Below are 20,607 nucleotides of genomic sequence, written 5' to 3'. Positions count from 1 at the left end.
GGAAAATTGAATCAAGGGCTTTAAAGTCTGGATCTTTATGAATTATGGACATAGAGCTAGTTTTTCTTCTGTGTAAAATCTGTTTCTTCTAATGCTCTCTGATTATAGAAAAATATAACTAGTTTTGTTTGCTTTCAAATTTCTGATGACTGAACTTGAATCAACAAGATCCTGATGAAAGGACTCCCAAATTCAATCGCTCTTACAGAATAATTTAGCCCCATCTAAATTAGGTGTTAACTTTTATAGATGTTATAGATAAACCTACTGTTGTTGAGCATACCAACTCAAAATCAATGCCTTACCATCCAATGAGCATTTCACTGGGGCAAAATATGCAATATTATTGGTAATTGCACTTATTTTTGTAATATAATAATAATGTCAGGTGGTCCTTGAGACTGGTTTTGAGATATGATGCGGGTCCAGTACTAAAAACACTGATCTAGTAATCACAAATGACTGGAAAAGGCATTGCAGGTCTCAAGCAAGTTTGAGGAAGCTACTGTGAAACTGTAGTTTGCCTAGCTGCTCATAATTTATAGTTAAACTATAGTCAAGCTACTCTTTAAAAAGAGTAGGTAGCTACACTATAAGCTACTAAAAAAGTTGCTAACCCCACCCCCAACTTACTCCATTGGTCAAATCAGTGATGTTGTGTCGGGCTGGATGGGTCGCTCAAAACAAAGTGATGTTTTTATAGAGTCACAGAAACAGTGTTTACAGTTTTCATGATACTTAACCTACGAATGGCTTACTTATTGCTGTTGCTGCATATTAAGCTGGGATAGGAGAATGTATTTTAACACCAAAAAAGTTATTTCATACCTCAAAATTCAAGATCAAAATTCCTCTCCCCACCAAACCAAAGATCAGATCCTAGTACTGGCATGGTAGGGGCTAGGGGGCATTGCCTCACTAGATGTTTTTTGTGACAGGGGGTGGGGGTTTATTGCCCTACCACATTTTCTTTGTTGAATCTAAGAAACTTCTGAAGAGACAACTACTTGTCTGCCCTAAATATCAAAATGTGATTTCACCACCCCCCAAAGATCGCATCCTAGTACTGGCCTTGGCATGGTCGTTCTATGGGGGGCTAGGGGTGGCATCGCTCCACTAGATTTTCTTTGTATGTGCATCCTAGTACCGAGCTTGTACATGAGCCATCCAAATGAACCAATTGACTAGAATGAATCAGACTTTCCATTAATACATGAGAGAGGACCGGTTAGGAGAGTGTGTTTGATTATTGCCTCAGTTCGCTCAGCTGCAAAGCTTGGTATGCAATATGTCACATTAACCCTTAAAAGGACAAGAACATAAAAATACCTCTTGCTATTTTGAACACATAAGGACTCAGATAATATATTGCTTTTATTTTCACTTTTACAGTTGAAAATGTAATGTAAAACATATGAAAATTAAACTCAAGGTCAGTGGTCTTCTCATGGCATGCTGCCATTTTACTTTTAGGTAAAAATGGTGAGTGGATGCCAGAGATTTTGTGGTTACAAATTTGAGTTCATTATAACGCTGGTCAGAAGGTGTGGGAACCCCATCACTGATCTGGTTTCATCAAAGGAACTTTCCGACATATTTAAAACATTGTTTTCAGAAAGCTTTCCTCTCCCTCTGTAGGCTTCTGAAAACTTTCTACGAGGCAGAAGACCCTGAGAAAAAGTGCAGGTTCCCTGGAGAAGGTCGAAGGTCATCTCTTAGTCTCACAAAGACATTACCTTCACTACTGATTTTAGGTGGCCTTACATTACCCATGCTGTTAACAGAGTCTGGTAGAAAGCTGTATTTTAATACCTGGCTTTATGGGACTCTGATTGGATGGGTGTGGGTCCACTTAAGTCCATAATCCAGCCATATGGGGAAAAGAAACGTCCATCCTGACTGCTCATATCAGCACTGAGAGACTTTTATAGGTTTCGTCGTTGGATCGGATTCCTCGTTTTTCCAACATTGTTTCCATCTTTTGGCTCATAGTGTATTACTAACCAAAAGGCTTCCGGACTGCCCGTCCTCATCATTTGAGTTATTTTACACAACTATCTTTTTGTCGCATCTGGTTAGGACAGAAATACAAAACACAGAGGGAACATTTTAGAAAGGTTTTGTATTAAGGTCGGGTAAATGCATTAGCAGTCTCGAACTTTTATTCAGTGTACCAGTCGTATACATTTCCAGGTATACGTGATTGTTGAGGTTGTTGATGACTTGTGAGGTTTTGAAAACTGATGATTGATGAATGATTTTTAATGACCGTTTTTTTTCCAGGGTCTGTTTGTATCCTTTTCTAATGTTCTTGAGAATTTTGGGAGTATTTTATTAATTTGTAATGATTTGGAGTGTATGTTACGATGGAGATTTTTGTTGGCTATGCATGGGGGTTTCACGTTAATTATCTTTTTTTTTTATTTGATTTGATGCCAAGATGTACAAGGTCCATCAGCTATGGGATTTTTATTGTGAGTGTTTGCACTATTGCAAAATAATTCACAGATTGTTGCCAAATTTGCGGGGTTTTAAAGGATTTCTCAAAAGTCTGTTATTATTTAAGGCCCAGGTATACTTCGATACATACTCTTCTGTCCACGAACGAATGCAAACGCTTTCGACGCAGGCGTACTATAACTGCTTTCTGATACTCATTTATTAGAGTCAACAACAGGTGCATGCAGCGACAATGTGCACAGACTAGACTATCCTGGGGAAAAAAATGACCACGCTGATGGCTGTGCTGATGACGAAATTTTTATCACGTATACTGTGCACATTCCGATCAGCAACGTGGACAACCGAAGTATACTTTGGCCTTTACTCTCCCGCTTGTTGTTCCAAAACTATCTGAGGTTACTTTTTCAGTAGAACACGAAATTTAAAGAAAATTTACACAGCTGTTGTGCATATACTGACAGTTAATTTTGACCACAGCTGTAAAGCTCCAAGAAGAACAAAAAAGCACCATAAAAGTAGTCCAAACGCCGTCGTTCCATGGAGAAAAAAAATAAAACAGCATATGTGTTTGGAAGGACATGAGGGTGAGTAAATATGACAGAATTTTGACTTTGAGGAAGGGCTGCAACTAACGATTATTTTGATAATTGATTAATCTAACGATTATTAAAATGATTATTCGACTATTTGGCGATTATTGCAACGATTAATCATTAGCTCTTAACCGATTATTCAGCTTGTGCCCCAACTTTAAAGGTTGTATTAAACGTGCTTGTTAACAATAAAGAGGACAAAATCATCTTTTAAAAATACCTCTAAATGACATTCACCAAATTAAAGGAATACTTTTTATTACGTTTAATTCAGTAAAGAAATTGACTGCAAAAAATCCTATTGTTATCAAGTGTTTTTGTCTTAAAATGTTCTAAAAATCCTTAAAATAAGATTCATTTACTTGAGAAGCAACATATAAGATATTTAGACGTGCTTTAAGAGAATGTATCTTGTAGTGTATTTTGTATATGTGTATTTTTTTATTTGGTTATAGTTCTGCGTGTGCAGTAAAGACAAAATATACTTATATTCATGATCTATTCTCTAAAAGCATAGTCTAAATATCTTATCTGCTGCTTCTCAGGTGAATGCATCTTTTTTAAAGGATTTTTTTTTTAAATATTAGTATTTTTAATATTATATTGAACATTCTCAGATAAAAAAAAATAATTCTTATGCAGTATAGCTGCTAAAGTAAATGTACGTTGTTTTAAAGAGTTTTAGATATTTATATTGGAAAACAAAAACAAATCAAAAACATATTTTGTTGCCGTGTATAATGGGGCGAAGACTACCCTCTGTCACCTTTCTGTTCACTTCAATCCATCTTTAACTCTTTAAACTTATTAATAAAGCTTCGTATTGCCAATTTTCTTCACGATAAGAAATGCAGAGTGACACATATATTATGATTCAGTAAGTCACGAGCCATCACGTTATAATCTAGCTGCAGCAGAGTGTGCATCAGCCGGATGCCGTTTCAATCTCTCTCCCTTAGATCGGGACATTTGCACAACTCATAGAGGAGACGCTGACCGCACAGAGAAATGGCAGTTTTGGAGTTTGTAGTTATTGACATGATCTGCTTCCGTATTATTTGAACTTTAATAAAGCTATAAAGTATTAAATATAGCTGCATTTAAGATGTAACGCCGGGGTGTTTCCTTTAAAGACGCTCAGCACGCAAGTTTTGCTTTAGCGGAGCGGCAGCTCCAGCTCCACTTATTCTACAACGAGAGTGCTTCTGTATTTACTTATTTTGTATTTTTGCATTATAATTCCCTCATATTTTGCGATCTACATCACCTGAAGCTGTGAAGTTTAGAGTGCGTCTGGACTGTGAGCTGTGTTTTCTTCCTCTCCTCAGTCAGGAGTGAACTGCAGTGCTGCTCTCGCGCGTCATCATTAGAGTTTAATGTGATCTCATGTTACGTTAAATGACAGATCAAATGACTAGTTCGACAACAAAAATTTTTGATGACAATTTTTTTATTGTCGACGTTGCCGATAACGTCGACTAATCGTTTCAACCCTACTTCAGGGTGAACTATTCCTTCAATTATCCTGAATAATTTAATGAAATTGCTTCACTGAAAAGCAATAGATTATCATTATTTAAATGCTATTAGTATCAACTTGCATGATAAGAGAAATTTGAGACATCTTTGTCGTGGATTGTCACGGTTTTGTTGCAGACTTAAAACATTTATTATTATTATTTTATATATATATATATATATATATATATATATATATATATATATATACACACACACACACACACACACTACCGGTCAAAATTTTTGAAACTCATTCTTTATTATAATTTTTTTTTTCACATTTAGAATAATAGTAAAGTCATCAAAACTATGGAATAACATAAATGGAACTATGGGAATTATGTGACTAAACAAAATCCAAAATAAATCAAAACTGTGTTATATTTTAGCATCTTCAAAGTAGTCACCCTTTGCCTAGATTTTGCAGACATGTACTCTTGACATTTTCTCAACCAACTTCTTGAGGTATCACCCTGGGATACTTTTTAAACAGTATTGAAGGAGTTCCCATCTATGTTGGGCACTTATTGGCTGCTTTTCTTTATTATTTGGTCCAAGTCATCAATTTCAAAAACTTTTTTTTTTTTTTTTTTTATTAAATGTTTGTTTTATAATGAAATAAATTAATATGGTGGCACAATTATATTTTTGTCTACAAAACTAATTTCAAACATTTTAGCATACGCCTTCAGATCAAAAGATTTTTAAGATCATGAGAAACATTTCAGTCAAGTGTTTCAAAACTTTTGACCAGTATATCAGCTGAAATCCAGGTGATTCGAGTTTTACTATTTGACTAGCCAAAAAACAAAATAGTATTGAGTGACGCTGGAGCATTCATTTGGAATTGCTTGGCATACCCAGAGCTTCAACAGGACGCCCTGTACTGGAAGCTTGTGGTGCAGCATATGCAAATTTTCTCTGTTTTTGTAAAGCTCATATGTTCATGATCTGTTTTCTACCCCATTAAAATCTTCAATGTTTCATAGAAGGTTCTGAAGTTCTTCTAAAAATATGATCTCCCACATTAAAAAGATTTGTAGGCTCGCAGTCGATTATAATTACCCATAGTTTACATTGTGTCGTCTTCAAAGTCCATGATCTAAAAATATTCTGATGGGAACGGTATTTTCAAACATTTTCAAAGTATGGGAAGCTCGAAAATTAAAATGAATAAATAGAACAAATGCCTTTAGTATTGAGATAATATCAGAGTTTATAACCTAAAATGATGCTAAAAGTTTAACCCTTAAATAGTATCAAGCACTTTTCAATTTAACAAATAAATAAAATAAAAAATAGCACATATTTCCCCCCTATTAAATTTAAGCTTTTGCCAAAACTAACCTTTTATATCTTCGAGTTGAAGTACAGATTGCACAATATAGTTAGTTTTTTTTCTCTCTCCATGTTTTCAGTTGAGGGTTATTAATCATCTAATCCTTGTCCTGTTTTGTTTTTCTTTGTCATAACCCTTTTCCAAAAGTATGCAATGTAATAGATGTAACCAATATGGTGTTTTTACATATAAAAATGCTACCTCCTCATGTTAATTCACATCTAAGCTGTGTGTTGTGCCGTAAATGTGTTATTTGGGGGTTGATATGTGCTTCATATTTCTGTGGATTGTCAAAGATTTGTTTCAGACAGTGGAGAGAGATGTTTGAAAAAGGAAACATTGTGATGTTTCATCAACAGTCATGTTTGGGCTTTCACATTAACAATGATGGCTGTGTCTAGTTTCCTCATTTCCTCATTAAAAAAAACAACCCATCAGAACACAATTAAAGCTCTTTATTTTCAGTCTCTTTATTTCACTCACTCATTTTTGAATGTGCTGAAGCTTGTTTTTCCACCAATATGGCTGTTTGTTGAAGTTGTTTTTTACTCTTAAGTTGAATTATCATTCATACTTGACATTAACTTCTGTTTGACTGAATTGCTACTACATTTTTACATATCACAAGAGCATCTTATAGGCGTAAATGGAGAAAGGCATTTACAGCTGGATTTTTATGATGTTAATATTCAGAAAATAAATGTCAAAGATTTGCCTATGAAGATGATATACAGATTTTTGGTATTTTGTCAAATGAATGGCACAAACCTTAGATATTCATGTAAATGTTTATACTGAATTCACAATCATGCTGTAAGAGGCATGTCAAATGAGCAATTCCATCAAATTCGACTGGAATTTTGGTGTCAACCATTTACATTGGGTTGGGCTTCCCTTTCGTGCTAGAAGTCTCTGAACCATGAGATACTACGAGAAATACTTCAACAAGTTTCCTTAAACTGGCGCTGCATTGATGTGTATTCTTTAAAGACATGTTCATGCAGTGTTTGTTAAATAGCCTTTTAGACCTGACATAAGCCTGGCAATTCTCAGCACTGAATTAAATATATATTGACACTTGCTCGATCATTATTTGTTCTCTTTCACAATAAAGTTGCTTTTTTTTATATAAAATGAATTCTGAATAATGTTGTTTGTAATGTTGTTAGTGTGTGTTGTTTCTGAACAATGTTGCTGCTTCAGGTATTGCTCAAAATTGCCATTTTAGTTTAGTATTTTGAAAAACACTAAATATTTTAAAGCTGACATGCAAGATGGTTAAATTACTCAAAAAGGTAATCCGCTACAAATTACTTATTAGTTCTCTAAAATTGTTAGCAGATTATTTGTATGATTATTTAATTGGAAAAGTAATTGGATTACTCATTACCTGTTAAGTTCCTATCAAAACACTTGTCACAAATGTTCATTATCGCACACCCTCCAGCTGTCACATAAACGTCCTCTCACTTTCATCTGCTTTTATTTCCAGCAAACTTAACGTGTAAATATTTGTTTGAACATAAAACGATTCAGCAACTAAGACATAAACTGAACAAGTTTCACAGACCTGTGACTAACAGAAATGGAATAATGTGTACCTGAACAAAGAGGGGGGGATCAAAATCAAAAGTAACAGTCAGTATCTGGTGTGGCCACCAGCTGCATTAAGTACTGCAGTGCATCTCCTCCTCATGGACTGCACCAGATTTGCCAGTTCTTGCTGTGAGATGTTACCCCACTCTTCCACCAAGGCACTTGCAAATTCCCAGACATTTCTGGGGGGAATGGCCCTAGCCCTCACCCTCCAATCCAACAGGTCCCAGACGTGCTCAATGGGATTGAGATTCGGGCACTTCGCTGGCCATGGCAGAACACTGACATTCCTGTCTTGCAGGAAATCATGCACAGAATGAGCAGTATGGCTGGTGGTATTGTCATGCTGGAGGGTCATGTCAGGATGAGCCTGCAGGAAGGGTACCACGTGAGGGAGGAGGATGTCTTCCCTCTAACGCACAGCACTAAGTTTGCCTGCAGTGACAACAAGCTCAGTCCGATGATGCTGTGACACACCGCCCCAGACCATGATGGACCCTTCACATCCAAATCGATCCCGCTCCAGAGTACAGGCCTCAGTGTAACGTTCATTCCTTCGAAGATAAATGCGAGTCCGACCATCACCCCAGGTGAGACAAAACCATGACCTTTCAGTGAAGAGCACTTTTTGCCAGTCCTGTCTGGTCCAGCGAAGGTGGGTTTGTGCCTATAGGCGACATTGTTGCCGGTGATGTCTGGTAAGGACCTGCCTTACAACAGGCCTACAAGCCCTCAGTCCAGCCTCTCTCAGCCTATTGCGGACAGTCTGAGCACTGATGGAGGGATTGTGCGTTCCTGGTGTAACTCGGGCAGTTGTTGTTGCCATCCTGTACCTGTCCCGCAGGTGTGATATTCAGATGTACCGATCCTGTGCAGGTGTTGTTACACGTGGTCTGCCACTGCGAGGACGATCAGCTGTCCTTCCTGTCTCCCTGTAGCGCTGTCTTATGCGACTCATAGTATGGACATTGCAATTTATTGATTTTTAATGATAACTTAAACCTTTAAAGACAGACCTACCTTGAGCTCCAGGGTTGTCCATCAATGGTATATGCTTCTGTTGAAGCCATCTGTCTGCATTATTTCAACTTCATTGTTTAAAAATTGTGTTTGATGGTGGAATTCATGGTTAACAACTACTTTACCCATGGTCCAGCAGAGAAACATCCACCAATCAGAGAACCGCGTCCAATGAAGCCCGCGAAACGTGCCTCAGAGCAACTGCCCATGTCGCACTGTGAGTGATGTAATCGAGACAGCGTCTCTTCACCCTTAAATTACTTACAGTATCTATTTGTGCCTATCAGAATATTTTGCAATAAACTTACAATATATTGTTTCCATATTTATAATAAACAACTTAAAATCAATAGTTTTATATATTCCCATCTTTTTTTAAATGTCTATAGATACAGTCGATTACATGTCACACTCTGGGGGCGTGGTTTAGCATGGGGGAAATCAGTTCCTCGTTACTATAGTTATGCATTCATAACTATGAGAAAAAACGGGAAGAAATATCCAACAACCTTAGCTATTTTAACAACGAAAAATATGACGAATAGGTGTTCAAGCAGATTCAAGACTAAATCTATCATTGTTATTAACCACAATTCCAGCAGAGACATAAGTAAGGGATACTGTACAGTCAGATGGTTGTTATTGCACAATAAACCCTGACAGGATGATCAGGGCTCTGGCTCGAAAGCGCAGGGGTCTTGTATCACCCTGAAGTGGTTTATTTTGCGATAACAACTGTCAGACTGTACATTGTCCTGCTTATTACACAGCTACTAACCAAATAAATAAATACATAGACATAAAATATTGATTTCCATTGAAATTATGTAATTTGAGAAAAAAGAAATCGCTGAACAGCTTGAATCAACCTCCGGTTTACATCCGTGTTCTGTTGGAGTTTATTTTGTGAAAATGACCGTCTGACTCCTCAATATTCAGCCTATTACAAGACTACTTTCCAAATAAATAAATAAATGCACATGAAACATTGATTTGAGTTTAAATTATTTTATTAGCTTACTTGTAGAGATCGCACAGTGAGCTGTGATGCAGGAAAGATGGCTCGCAGAATCCGGATGAGTGGTCTGATATATTTTAATCCCCGGATGTGCGGTTGTTACAGAGCAATATCTGACCACTAGATAGCGCCATTGACCAATCAGAATCAAGTATTCCAATAATAATGAGTTAACACCAGGGAACAAGACAAGATACCTGAGAAAGCTTGACATGATCAGAGTGAAGTGCTGCTTATGGTTTTCATGCTTTAATGAATGAAACTTCTCGGGGGATATTGTGCTTACCGTTCAGTTTGGTGAAGTGTTTAATAAGATCAAGTTGCTGTAAAATGTTCAGGTACACAGTACTTGGTATGAATGTATACTCATCTCCATTAGCATTAGGATTAGTGTTGGGTTAGGGTCTTTACTACCACACAAAGTACTTATTAAGAAGAAATAATAATGAAAACTACTTATGATTGTAGGCTTAATCGTTGTTATTTTGCATATTACTCCATATTACTTGTTTACATTTATTTCATCCCCATCATTTTTGAATCCCTCTTCTTTGTGTCTTTTCTTTATAGTTTTATTGTGTGTTTACTATTTTAACCTTGCCAAACTTTATGCCTTCTTGCATTGTCTGCTGAGACTGTTAATTGTAAAATAAAAAGAATTAAAGGTCATCAACCATATCTCAGGTTCACCTCTTAAATTTGGGCTATTTTATGTGTTCAATAATTTCAAAATATCATTAATGTGTGGAAATCTGTCAGATATCTTCCGTTTTTCTCATTGGCATGAATGAGTAACTATGGTAACAGGGCTTCGCGTTCCCTCGCGAGTGGGCGGAGCCTCTTTGCCGACTGGATTGTGCGTCATCATGACGCTACTTCCTTGTTATGAACGTCAGATACTGCTTAATACAGTTCACGAGTTTTGCTCGCTCATCTCCAGCTATTTAATCATACAGTCTTGCAGTTCACCAGCGATATTTGGTAATGTTGTAGCAGACTGTGTATTGTTGGTTTGTTATCTAGCTTGATGTAAAATATGTGCGCAATATGTATGTTATTATTATTATTGGCTGCGCTCATTGTGTATATTTGACTGTTCAGTTTTCTAGCTCATAATGGCAGTGGACTGGCTGGGTTTTGCATATGCTGTGGCTATCGCGCTGGGAGGTTTTATGGGGTATAAAAGAAAAGGTATGAATTTATTGTGCTATTGCTTTATGTACTTTTTAGGTAATGTGTGAAGCTGAAAAAAATTGTGTACAATCTTTCTTATGTGCTCTATTTATTTGTTTGTCAGTGAGCTATTCATGGTTCTAATGGACTGTTCGGCATTATGCACCTTGCACATTTATCACTAAAAAGTACCTTGTTGTTACATTATTAAATGTTTTGCCATTGTTTTATTATTATTATTATTTGTATTCTTTGAAGTACTTAGGTGTACCAGCATACATGAATATGGTAATCACACACAGTACCATGGAAAATATAAAAGTGCCATAATAAAGCCATCTGATACCATCACTACTTTTATTTGTAAGGTATTAGAAGTGTCGTTTAATATTGCTATCATCTTAATTCCACAGGAAGTGTGATGTCATTAATAGCTGGACTCTTCTTTGGAAGTGTGTATGCGTATGGTGCATTTAAAATATCTATTGATCCACATGATTACTGGACCTCGTTGAGTAAGTATCAAAACTGCCAATGTCCACCCATGAAAAATACTTACTATATATTGAGTGTTTAAAATGAACTTTGAACTTGCTTGAACTTTTTTTCCCCCCATTTTTTTTTTTTTTTTTCTTTTTTTATATAACTAAAGTTGCTTCTGGTGTGCTGGCTGTTGTGATGGGAATGAGATTTAGGAAATCAGGAAAACTAATGCCTGCAGGCATCATGACAGGACTGAGGTAAAACTGTGTTGAAATAAATGGGTGCTTCACTGTCATTTACAGTTGAAATCAGAAGTTTACAACCCCAATTCCGAAAAAGTTGGGACAGTATAAAAACTGCTAATAAAAACAAAAAGTAGTGATTTGTAAATTATATTCACTCTTTGCTATATTGAAATCACTACAACTACACATTATATGATGTTTTTCCTTTGAATTTCATTGTCTTTTGAAAATGTACAGTAATTTCAAATCAGATGATTGCAACACGCTCCAAAAAAGTTGAGACGGGCAATTTAAGACTAATAACAATTTGTCAAGTTGAAATAACAAGGCGATGTGAAACAGGAGATGTTAAACAGGTGAGGCAATCGTGTCATAGTATATAAGGAGCCTCCAAAAACAGCCTAGTCCTTCAAGAGCAAGGATCATTCGAGACCTGTCAATTTGCCATCAGATGCTTCAGCAAATAATCCAGCACTTTGAGAACAATGTTCACCAAAGACAAATTGGAAGGATTTGGGGCATTTCACCCTCTACAGCGCACAATATAGTTAAAAGATTCAAGGAATCTGGTCAAATCTCGGTGTGTAAAGGGCAAGATGAAAACCAGTTCTGAATGCTCATGATCTCTGATCTCTCAGATGTCACTGTCTTAAAAAACGGCATTCATCTGTAATGGATATCATGAACATGGGCTTGGGATTACTTTCACAAACTTTTGTTAGTCAACACCACTCGCCACTGCATCTACAGATGCAAGTTAAGACTTTACTATGCAAAGCAGAAGCCCTACATCAACACTGTCCAGAAGCGCTGTCGACTTCTCTGGGCTCTGTCTCATCTTTGATGGTAAGTAGAACAGTGGAACAGTGTTTTTTGGTCTGAAGTGTCCACATTTCAAAAAGTTTTTGAAAAACAAAGCCATCGTGTTCTTCGGGCCAAAGAGGAAAAGGGCCAGCCGAGCTGTTATTAGCGTCAGGTCCAAAAGCCAGTGTCTGTATGGACCAGGGGTGTGTCAGTGCCCATGGCATGGGTAACTCGCACATCTGTGAGAACACCATGAATGCAGACAGATATGTACAAATTTTGGAGCAATATTTACTGCCATCCAGCACTGTCTTTTCCAGGGATGTCCCTGCATTTTCCAGCAGGATAACTTCAAACCACATACTGCCTGGATTTCAAGTGCATGGCTGTGTAAGCAGAGAGTATGGGTGCTAGATTGGCCTGCCTGCAGTTCTGACCATCTCCAATTGAGAATCTGTGGCACATTATGAAGCACATCATACTGCAACGAAGACCAAATTGTGCAACTAAAGGGAAACTGATAACTGGGGGAAAATTCCACTTTCTAAACTTAACAAACTTGTGTCTTCAGTGCCCAAATGCTTAATAAGTGTTATTAGAAGAAATGGTGATGTTTCACAGTGGTAAACACTCGACTGTCCCAACTTTTTTGGAGTGTGTTGCAATCATCTGATAATGAAATTCACAGGTTAAAACATCATATAATGTGTTGTTGTTGTTCTTTCAATATAGCAAAGAGTGAATATAATTTAAAAATCACTCCTTTTTGTTTTTATTAGCATTTTTCATACTGTCCCATCTTTTTTGGAATTGGTGTTTTACATACACTTAGGTTGAAGTCAATAAAACTCATTTTTTAACCACTCCACAGATTTCATATTAGCAAACTATAGTTTTGGCAAGTCATTTAGGACATCTACTTTGTGCATGACACAAGTAATTTTTCCAATTGTTTACAGACAGATTGTTTCACTTTTAATTGACTATATCATAATTCCAGTGCGTCAAGTTTAAATACACTAAGTTAACTGTGCCTTAAAGCAGCTTGGAAAATTCCAGAAACTTATGTTAGGCCTTTGGGCAATTAGCCAATTAACTTCTGATAGGCTAATTGGAGTCAGCTGGAGGTGTACCTGTGGATGTATTTTAAGGCCTACCTTCAAACTCAATGCCTCTTTACTTGACATCATGGGAAAATCAAAAGAAATCAGCCAAGACCTCAGAAAAATTTTTTGGACCTCCACAAGTCTGGTTCATCTTTGGGAGCAATTTCCAAAAGCCTGAAGGTACCATGTTCATCTGTACAAACAATAGTACGCAAGTATAAACACCATGGGACCACACAGCCATCATACCGCTAAGGAAGGAGAGGCATTCTGTCTCCTAGAGATGAACGTAGTTTGGTGCAAAAAGTGCAAATCATTCGCAGAAAAACAGCAAAGGACCTTGTGAAGAGATTGGAAGAAATAGGTAGACAAGTATATATATCCACAGTAAAATTAGTCCTATATCAACATAACCTGAAAGGCTGCTCAGCATGGAAGAAGCCACTGCTCCAAAACCGCCATAAAAAAATAAATAAATAAAAGACTGCAGTTTGCATGTGTACATGGGGACAAAGATCTTACTTTTTGGAGAAATTTCCTTTGATTTAACAAAAATGTAACTTTTTGGTCATAATGACCATCGTTATGTTTGGAGGAAAAAGGGTGAGACTTGCAAGCCGAAGAACACCATACCAATCGTGAAGTATGGGGGTGGCAGCATCATGTTGTGGGGGTGCTTTGCTGCAGGAGGGACTGGTGCACTTCACAAAATATATGGAATCACGAGGAAGGAAAATTATGTGGATATATTGAAGCAACATCTTAAGACATCAGCCAGGATGTTAAAGCTTGGTTGCAAATGGATCTTCCAAATGGACAATGACCCCAAGCATACCTCCAAAGTTATGGCAAAATGGCTTAAGGACAACAAATTCTAGACATTGGAGTGGCCATCACAAAGCTCTGACCTCAATCCAATGGAAAATTTGTGGGCAGAACTGAAAAAGCGTGTGCGAGCAAGGAGGCCTACAAACCTGAATCAGTTACACCAGTTCTGTCTGGAGGAATGGGCCAAAATTCCAGCAACTTATTGTGAGAAGCTTGTGGAAGGCTACCCAAAATGTTTGACCCAGGTTAAATAATTTAAAGGCAATGCTACCAAATAGTAACAAACTGTATGTAAACTTCTGACCCACTGGGAATGTGAAATAAAAGCTGAAATAAATAATTCTCTCGACTATTATTTTGAAATTTCACATTCTTAAAATAAAGTAGTGATCCTAACTGACCTAACACAGGGAATGTTTTCTACAATTTAATGTCAGGAATTGTGAAAAACTGAGTTTAAATGTATTTGGCTAAGGTGTATGTAAACTTCTGACTTCAACTGTAGTTAGCTCAACTCACTGGAAATAAATGTCGATTGGAGTTTGACCTCTGAATCCTGAGAATGCACATAATATTGCACGACCTTAAAATTCTCTCGCAGAAAACATTAAATGTGACTATTCATACTTTAGCAGGAATTATAATTGGAAATGTTGACTTTTTATATATTTTATTATAACGTAACCAAACGAGTTTTGACATGTGATGCTGACACACTACAATACTCACCATTTCAGAAATATAGCCACAAGACTTAAACATTATCCTTTAAAGGGATAGTCCACCCAAAAATGAAAATTCTCTCATGATTTACTCACCCTCATGCCATCCCAGATGTGTATGACTTTCTTTCTTCTGCAGAACACAAATTAAGGTTTTTAGAAGAATATTTCAGCTCTGTAGGTGAATTGTGACCAAAACTTTAAAGCTCCAAAAAGCACACAAAGAAAAAAAAAGTAATCCAGTGAGTAAATCCATGTCTTCTGAAGCAATCTAATCAGTTTTGGGTGAGAACTGACCAAAATGTAACTTTTTTTTAATTTATTTATTTAATTTATTTATTTATTTTATACCATAATTCTAGCCATCTGCAGTGTCCTTGATGATTGTAATTTCAAGCTCGATTAAACTTTTTAGTGTTTGACACATGCACAGAGCGCTAGATGGCGCTAGGAAGTGTAATCGAGCTTGAAATCATGATTGACAAGCAGACTGCAGATGCCAAGATCTATAGTTAAAAAGGAGTTATATTTAAATGTTCTCACCCAGAACTGATTTGATCACTTCAGGGGTCATCAATTAAACCACTAGAGTCTTATGGGTTCATTTTTATGCTGCCTTTTATGTGCTTTGTTTGAGCTTCAGAGTTTTGGTCACCATTCACTTGCATTGTATGGACCTACAGAGCTGAGATATATTTCTAAAAATCTTTGAACCCGGAACATTCCTTTAATCTAATGGTTTTGTATACAAGGCTAATCTTTGACTTTTTATTTCAGTCTCCTGATGGTGTTGCGACTTTTGATCTTCTAAGCATTCCACGGACAAATCACACTGGGATTTTTACATGTACTAACTGAACAGTTGCAATGTTCATGAAGTAGCTGCATATCACAGTATTATCACTGTGTATAAAATATATCTTGCACATTCCAGATAAATCAGTCCTTTTGTTAGTGCCTCAAATCTATCTGTTGACACATGAAAAAGAGCTTGCAAATGTTTTTGTGTGTGTGAATTTCTTGTAAAAATTTTACATTTATGGACACAGTTACAGCACAATGAGTCTCACTGACATTTTTTTTTATTATTATTATTAAATCATACATGTAGAGACTTGTAAGACATAATAAACCTGTGACTTGTAAGTGCTATAGGAGAAGGATGTACGTATTTTCTCTGAATGTAAAATAGTACACGAAACTGTAAACTTTGTTGAATTAAGGCAACATTGATGTAAATGAATTAAAATGATGGTTAATTGTTCGGTTTTCTTTGGCCGTACTACTTAAAAAGGTGGCTCAGCACCTCCTTTGCAGTTTTTATGAGGGCCTCATCTGCTGGAGGTTTTCTGGCACTGCCAGGCTGCAGGAACTTCTTGATTCTTGGTAAGGCCTTCATGCTCGCCTGAAACGCCTGAAAAAAAAAAAAAGAAAAGATAAATGGTTACACAATCCTAGCATATCTTTGGCAAAGGCAAGCTTGCTTTTTTCCATAATATGGAACTTAATAGAAAATAGAGCATAAAACGTTAAAAGTGGTGCACGCTATAATTACAATGACTCCAAAAAGTACTTGGACGAGTAAAAAAAAAAAAATTAGGCTAATCCACTTAAAATGACTAATTACTTCTCTAAAATTGTAATCAGATTATTTGACTAATTTCTTTGTTGAAACTGTAGTCAAATTACTATTTACTTTTAAGTTACCCTATAAAACGTATTCCACAGAAAAGCTTGTTTTTCCACATTTATCTCTTTTAAGGCCAGAGTATACTTCGGTCGTCCATGTTGCTAATCGGAATGCGCATAGTATTAGTGATGCAAATTTCGTCAATAGCACAGTCTGCATGGACTGATTTTCTTGACACGTGGACAGTTCTCATCTGTCCATCGTCGGCACATGCGTATGTCATTGACTGTACTAAAAGAGTATCAAAAAGTCATAGTCATAATGTGCATAAATCAAAAGCTTCGTATTCGTTTGTGGTAAAAAATTAGTATACAATGAAAAAAACGTGGTCGACTGGGTGTGATCTGATCCGGAATTAAGAAAAAAGGCACATCCGGGCCTTTACGATGACCCGTTAGGGGGCCCTTAGCTGTCACAGAAACGCAAACAGACATACATGTGAACATAATTCATGTTTTAATTGCATTCTACATTAATATTAATTGAGATGTGTAAACCAAGTAATGTACTTAAAAGTACTCCTCTTAATTGAAAGTATCTGTAATCTGATTACAATAATATAAAATGTAAAGTGTTTCACAACTTTTTTCATTAGATTACAGTAACTAATATATTGTAATCAGATTACACCCAACACTGATTTGGACACTTAAGTCACCCTCAAAAATGTGTCGCCAATGCATTTGATAACAAAACATCCAACCAAGTGCCGTCTGCAAACAAACAATGCTAGATATTTTCTCGGAACTAACAAACTTATTTTTGACAAAGAGCAAAAAAAAAAAAAAAAAAAGCAATTTGGTTTCATATTTTGTTATTATATAAAATGACACTGATGCATTTCTAAGTGTGTTTTAAAGGTTCCCATCAAGTAATTTTTTCCTCATTTAAAAAAAAAATGTACTCTTAAATACATGAGTAGTAATTTTGAACCATATATATAAATCATGAGCACTCAAAGGAGAGGACTCTAGTCAGATCAGTAACCTTATAAAAGTGGTTTTATTCTACATAGAGAGGGTCTCCTCATGGGGGCTGCCATGTTAGAATCACATGACCAGCTGAATACTACTCACTTCATCTCAGTAACCGCCCTGTTATTGGACACTTTCACTCTTGGATTAAATTAATCATGGCTGACTGTGAATAGTGAATTTCTACAATGGCATCTGTAACTGAAAACTATTGTGTTTGAATGATGCTTCATCCACACCACTAGGTGTCAGTTCAACTTTAAGCGTCCAAATATTTTTTAGGTCAACCCTAAACAGGTAATGGAGCACCTGGAGTTTTGGAAATGTTGACAGTATTGTAGGGAACAACTCCTGCAGCATCAAAGTGGCCTCAAGGACGTGAACATCGGCACGGCTCAGCTGGTTTCCCACAAGGAACTGAGAGTTTGCAAGACCCTACAAAACGTCACACCAAAAAAACAAACAAAAAAACTGTATACGTTCATACATCTAATGTGGATAATCATCCTGCAAATGGGACATGTAAAGAATAGTAATGGACTCATTGTCAGAGCTATCAGTACCTTTTCAAACACTGGAAGGAAGCGTTCTTTTGCTTTGCTCTCTATACTGTCAAGCAGTTTCTGTTTGTCGTCAGGTGGTGTGAAAGGCAGCTTCGAAAACATTTCCATCAAGTCAATAGCTCCCTCGGTATACATGTCAATCCTTCGTGACAAAACATACATGTGTTTAATGACATTTGCTTGGGCATGGCTAAAAGGAGTGATAAAGCAAGGCCACTGCACTGGAGCTGTTGGAATCTTGCTTAAAATAAAGGCGTATTCATATTTACATAACCCGCTCTTTCAGGTCCTTTCCGTAGAGGTTGTATTTTCCAGCAATGTAATTCAAGATAGCCCTTGACTGCACAAGCTGCAACCCGTCCATTTCAACCAAAGGGACCTGCTGAAACATCAGGGCTCCATCTGCAATAAACATCAGAAGAATCACAATGTTATATATGGAAATAAACCAATGAGACATTAGGATTTGTTAAATGGTTAATCAAAAAATACACAGACTCATAGGGCAACCCATACATGAATGAGTGAGTCAGGTAGTTGCAGACATGGAATCAAGGTAAGAGGTAATGCACACCTACCATTCAGTAATTTTTCATATTGCTCCCTTTTGGTCAAAAACACCTCCTCAAACTGTGAAGGCAACAAAATTGTTAATAAATGAATTGTCTAAAAAAAAAAAAAAAGACATGCTTATATGTACATTACATTGCATCACTTGTTGTAGTTGACAGACCTTCCATTCAACTATTTTTTTTTTCAACATCAAGAGTTTAGGTTAAATTTGACATATATGCATAAGGTAAATTATTAGAGGTCGACTGATAACCGATTAATCAGCCGATAGTTTTTAAATTGATTTATAGAACGTTTTCTTAGTCTTTCCTTACTATGATGGGCACAGATGCAAAGGCCAAAATAAATAAAAACCCAGATGCAGTTTATTGTTCAACCAAAATAATAACTAGAAAAAGATTTCTAAAAAAAAGAAAAAGAACAACAACTAATCTGCCACCATCAGCATAGATTTTAGCTGATAACTGATAGTTACAAAGAGCAATTATCGGCATCGAATAATCGGCAAAACCGACATATCAGTCTACCTCTATAAAGTATATACTGCATCTTATTTCCTCCCTTAGGCCATATATGAACACATAACTAAAATTATATGTACATATAAGCTATGCTTAAATATATGAACTATTAAAATTGCTCTATTACTTGGGGATACATATGTTGCATATATAAAGGGCCGTAGCTAGTGGGGTGAAAGGTGGTAACAATTTTAAGGTCCCAAATGTCCGGGGGGCCCACAATAAATTCGAAACTGTATTATTTTAATAGGTAAGGGGCCCAGAGCAATATATATAGTCAGGTGGCCCAGAATTGCTTGTTACGGCCCTGCATTTATGCACAAGTATGTGATTATTGTGTATTAGTGAAAACCATATATTTCATATTTTTGACACATATTGCCATATATCAGATTTCTGTATGAGCGGTCACAATTTATTTTTTTTCTTCTTTTTTTTTTTTCACAATTTTGATCACGTTTGCCTTCATCGGTTCATTTTAAATGGTCCTGCGATGTGATAAGAAGAAGAAATTAAAAAAAAAAAACAATAGTGTTAGATAAATGATTTCACGTCACACCGCAGTACACATTTAAAACTGCTTGAAATGTCTTGTCCTCTACCCTTACAGCACTGAATCCCAAATAATTATATCCGTGTGCGTTATGCAACAAACCTCAACTCCAGCTGCAGCCAAAAGCCATCGGACAGACTCCATTTTCCCTCTGCCGTTGAAATAATGCAACACAACCTTTCCAGACATTTTGACAAAGTAAAACAGCCGAACAACGGAAAAACTGAAGTGTGCTGCAGTTAACTGCTGTTAAAGTATATGCGAGTGTGCAGCGTGTCTTATATGACAGTTTGTGAGTGTTACGCAACACTTGGGAAGAATGTCTCTGGGACAAAGGACACAACGCCCCATTTACACGTACACTTCTGCACCGACAGAGAATAAAATACACCAAAACAGTACTAATATCAAAATACGCCATGCACTCACTGTAAAACAAGGTAGTGAGTTTATCTCACATTCACACATGCAGGAACAACAAGCTCCTGGATCAGTGGATCAGCTGAGGGAGTGTGGATGAATGATGAATGAAACGATGTAAAAATGCCTGAGTCATGATGACGAAACGTAACTCATTAAGAATGACTAATGAAAATATAAGGTTTGAAAAATGTGCCACTTCATGATAGCTTGTCATATTTACCTGTAATATATTTTTATACGTTTTCAATTTATAAACTTGGTTCAGTTTCACATAAACTGAAAGTACATTTTTTTTTTTTTTACTTTGTCAATTTAAAAGTGATTTATAAATCTGTTATTTTATTGTTATATTTAACTACATTTTAAAACAGGAATTAAACAGATTTAAATATGTTTATT

General features: G+C 36.4%; 3 protein-coding genes across 4 annotated transcripts in view; 2 read left to right on the top strand and 1 right to left on the bottom strand.

The window, feature by feature from the left end:
- LOC127413941 (1-acyl-sn-glycerol-3-phosphate acyltransferase epsilon-like) overlaps positions 1–3,853 on the top strand; it is a 34,207-nt gene extending 30,354 nt beyond the window's left edge. For both annotated transcript variants that reach the window (XM_051651521.1, XM_051651522.1), the window contains one exon: positions 1,639–3,853. In XM_051651521.1, the coding sequence (XP_051507481.1) occupies positions 1,639–1,864 (226 nt within the window). In that variant the 3' untranslated portion in view covers positions 1,865–3,853. The remainder of the gene's footprint in view (positions 1–1,638) is intronic.
- Positions 3,854–10,390: 6,537 nt separating this feature from the next.
- LOC127413949 (transmembrane protein 14A-like) lies at positions 10,391–16,241 on the top strand. Its single transcript, XM_051651532.1, has 5 exons — positions 10,391–10,531; positions 10,652–10,741; positions 11,137–11,238; positions 11,376–11,463; positions 15,689–16,241. Exons 2-5 carry the CDS (start codon positions 10,666–10,668, stop codon positions 15,720–15,722), a joined length of 300 nt encoding a protein of 99 aa, XP_051507492.1. The 5' UTR covers positions 10,391–10,531; positions 10,652–10,665; the 3' UTR covers positions 15,723–16,241.
- On the bottom strand, positions 15,976–20,099 carry LOC127413946 (glutathione S-transferase-like). Its single transcript, XM_051651529.1, has 6 exons — positions 19,888–20,099; positions 18,717–18,768; positions 18,408–18,540; positions 18,139–18,280; positions 17,885–18,010; positions 15,976–16,325 (listed from the first exon to the last, which is right to left on the bottom strand). The coding sequence occupies exons 1-6, from the start codon at positions 19,972–19,974 to the stop codon at positions 16,194–16,196; spliced, it is 672 nt and encodes a 223-aa protein (XP_051507489.1). The 5' UTR covers positions 19,975–20,099; the 3' UTR covers positions 15,976–16,193.
- Positions 20,100–20,607: the final 508 nt, after the last annotated feature.

Source organism: Myxocyprinus asiaticus, chromosome 23 (assembly GCF_019703515.2).
Source record: "Myxocyprinus asiaticus isolate MX2 ecotype Aquarium Trade chromosome 23, UBuf_Myxa_2, whole genome shotgun sequence".
Taxonomy (NCBI): Eukaryota; Metazoa; Chordata; class Actinopteri; order Cypriniformes; family Catostomidae; genus Myxocyprinus; species Myxocyprinus asiaticus.
Note: the sequence above shows the minus strand (reverse complement) of the source record. Positions and strands in the feature narration are given on the sequence as shown.

Coding starts and splice junctions, on each gene's coding strand:
- LOC127413946 (XM_051651529.1), bottom strand. CDS start 19,974: ATGTCTGGAAAGGTTGTGTTGCATTATTTCAACGGCAGAGGGAAAATG. Junction 18,769..19,887: donor TGGCTGCAGCTGGAGTTGAG/GTTTGTTGCATA, acceptor TTGCCTTCACAG/TTTGAGGAGGTGTTTTTGAC. Junction 18,541..18,716: donor ATATGAAAAATTACTGAATG/GTAGGTGTGCAT, acceptor TGTTTATTGCAG/ATGGAGCCCTGATGTTTCAG.
- LOC127413949 (XM_051651532.1), top strand. CDS start 10,666: ATGGCAGTGGACTGGCTGGGTTTTGCATATGCTGTGGCTATCGCGCTG. Junction 10,742..11,136: donor TATGGGGTATAAAAGAAAAG/GTATGAATTTAT, acceptor TTAATTCCACAG/GAAGTGTGATGTCATTAATA. Junction 11,239..11,375: donor TGATTACTGGACCTCGTTGA/GTAAGTATCAAA, acceptor ATATAACTAAAG/TTGCTTCTGGTGTGCTGGCT.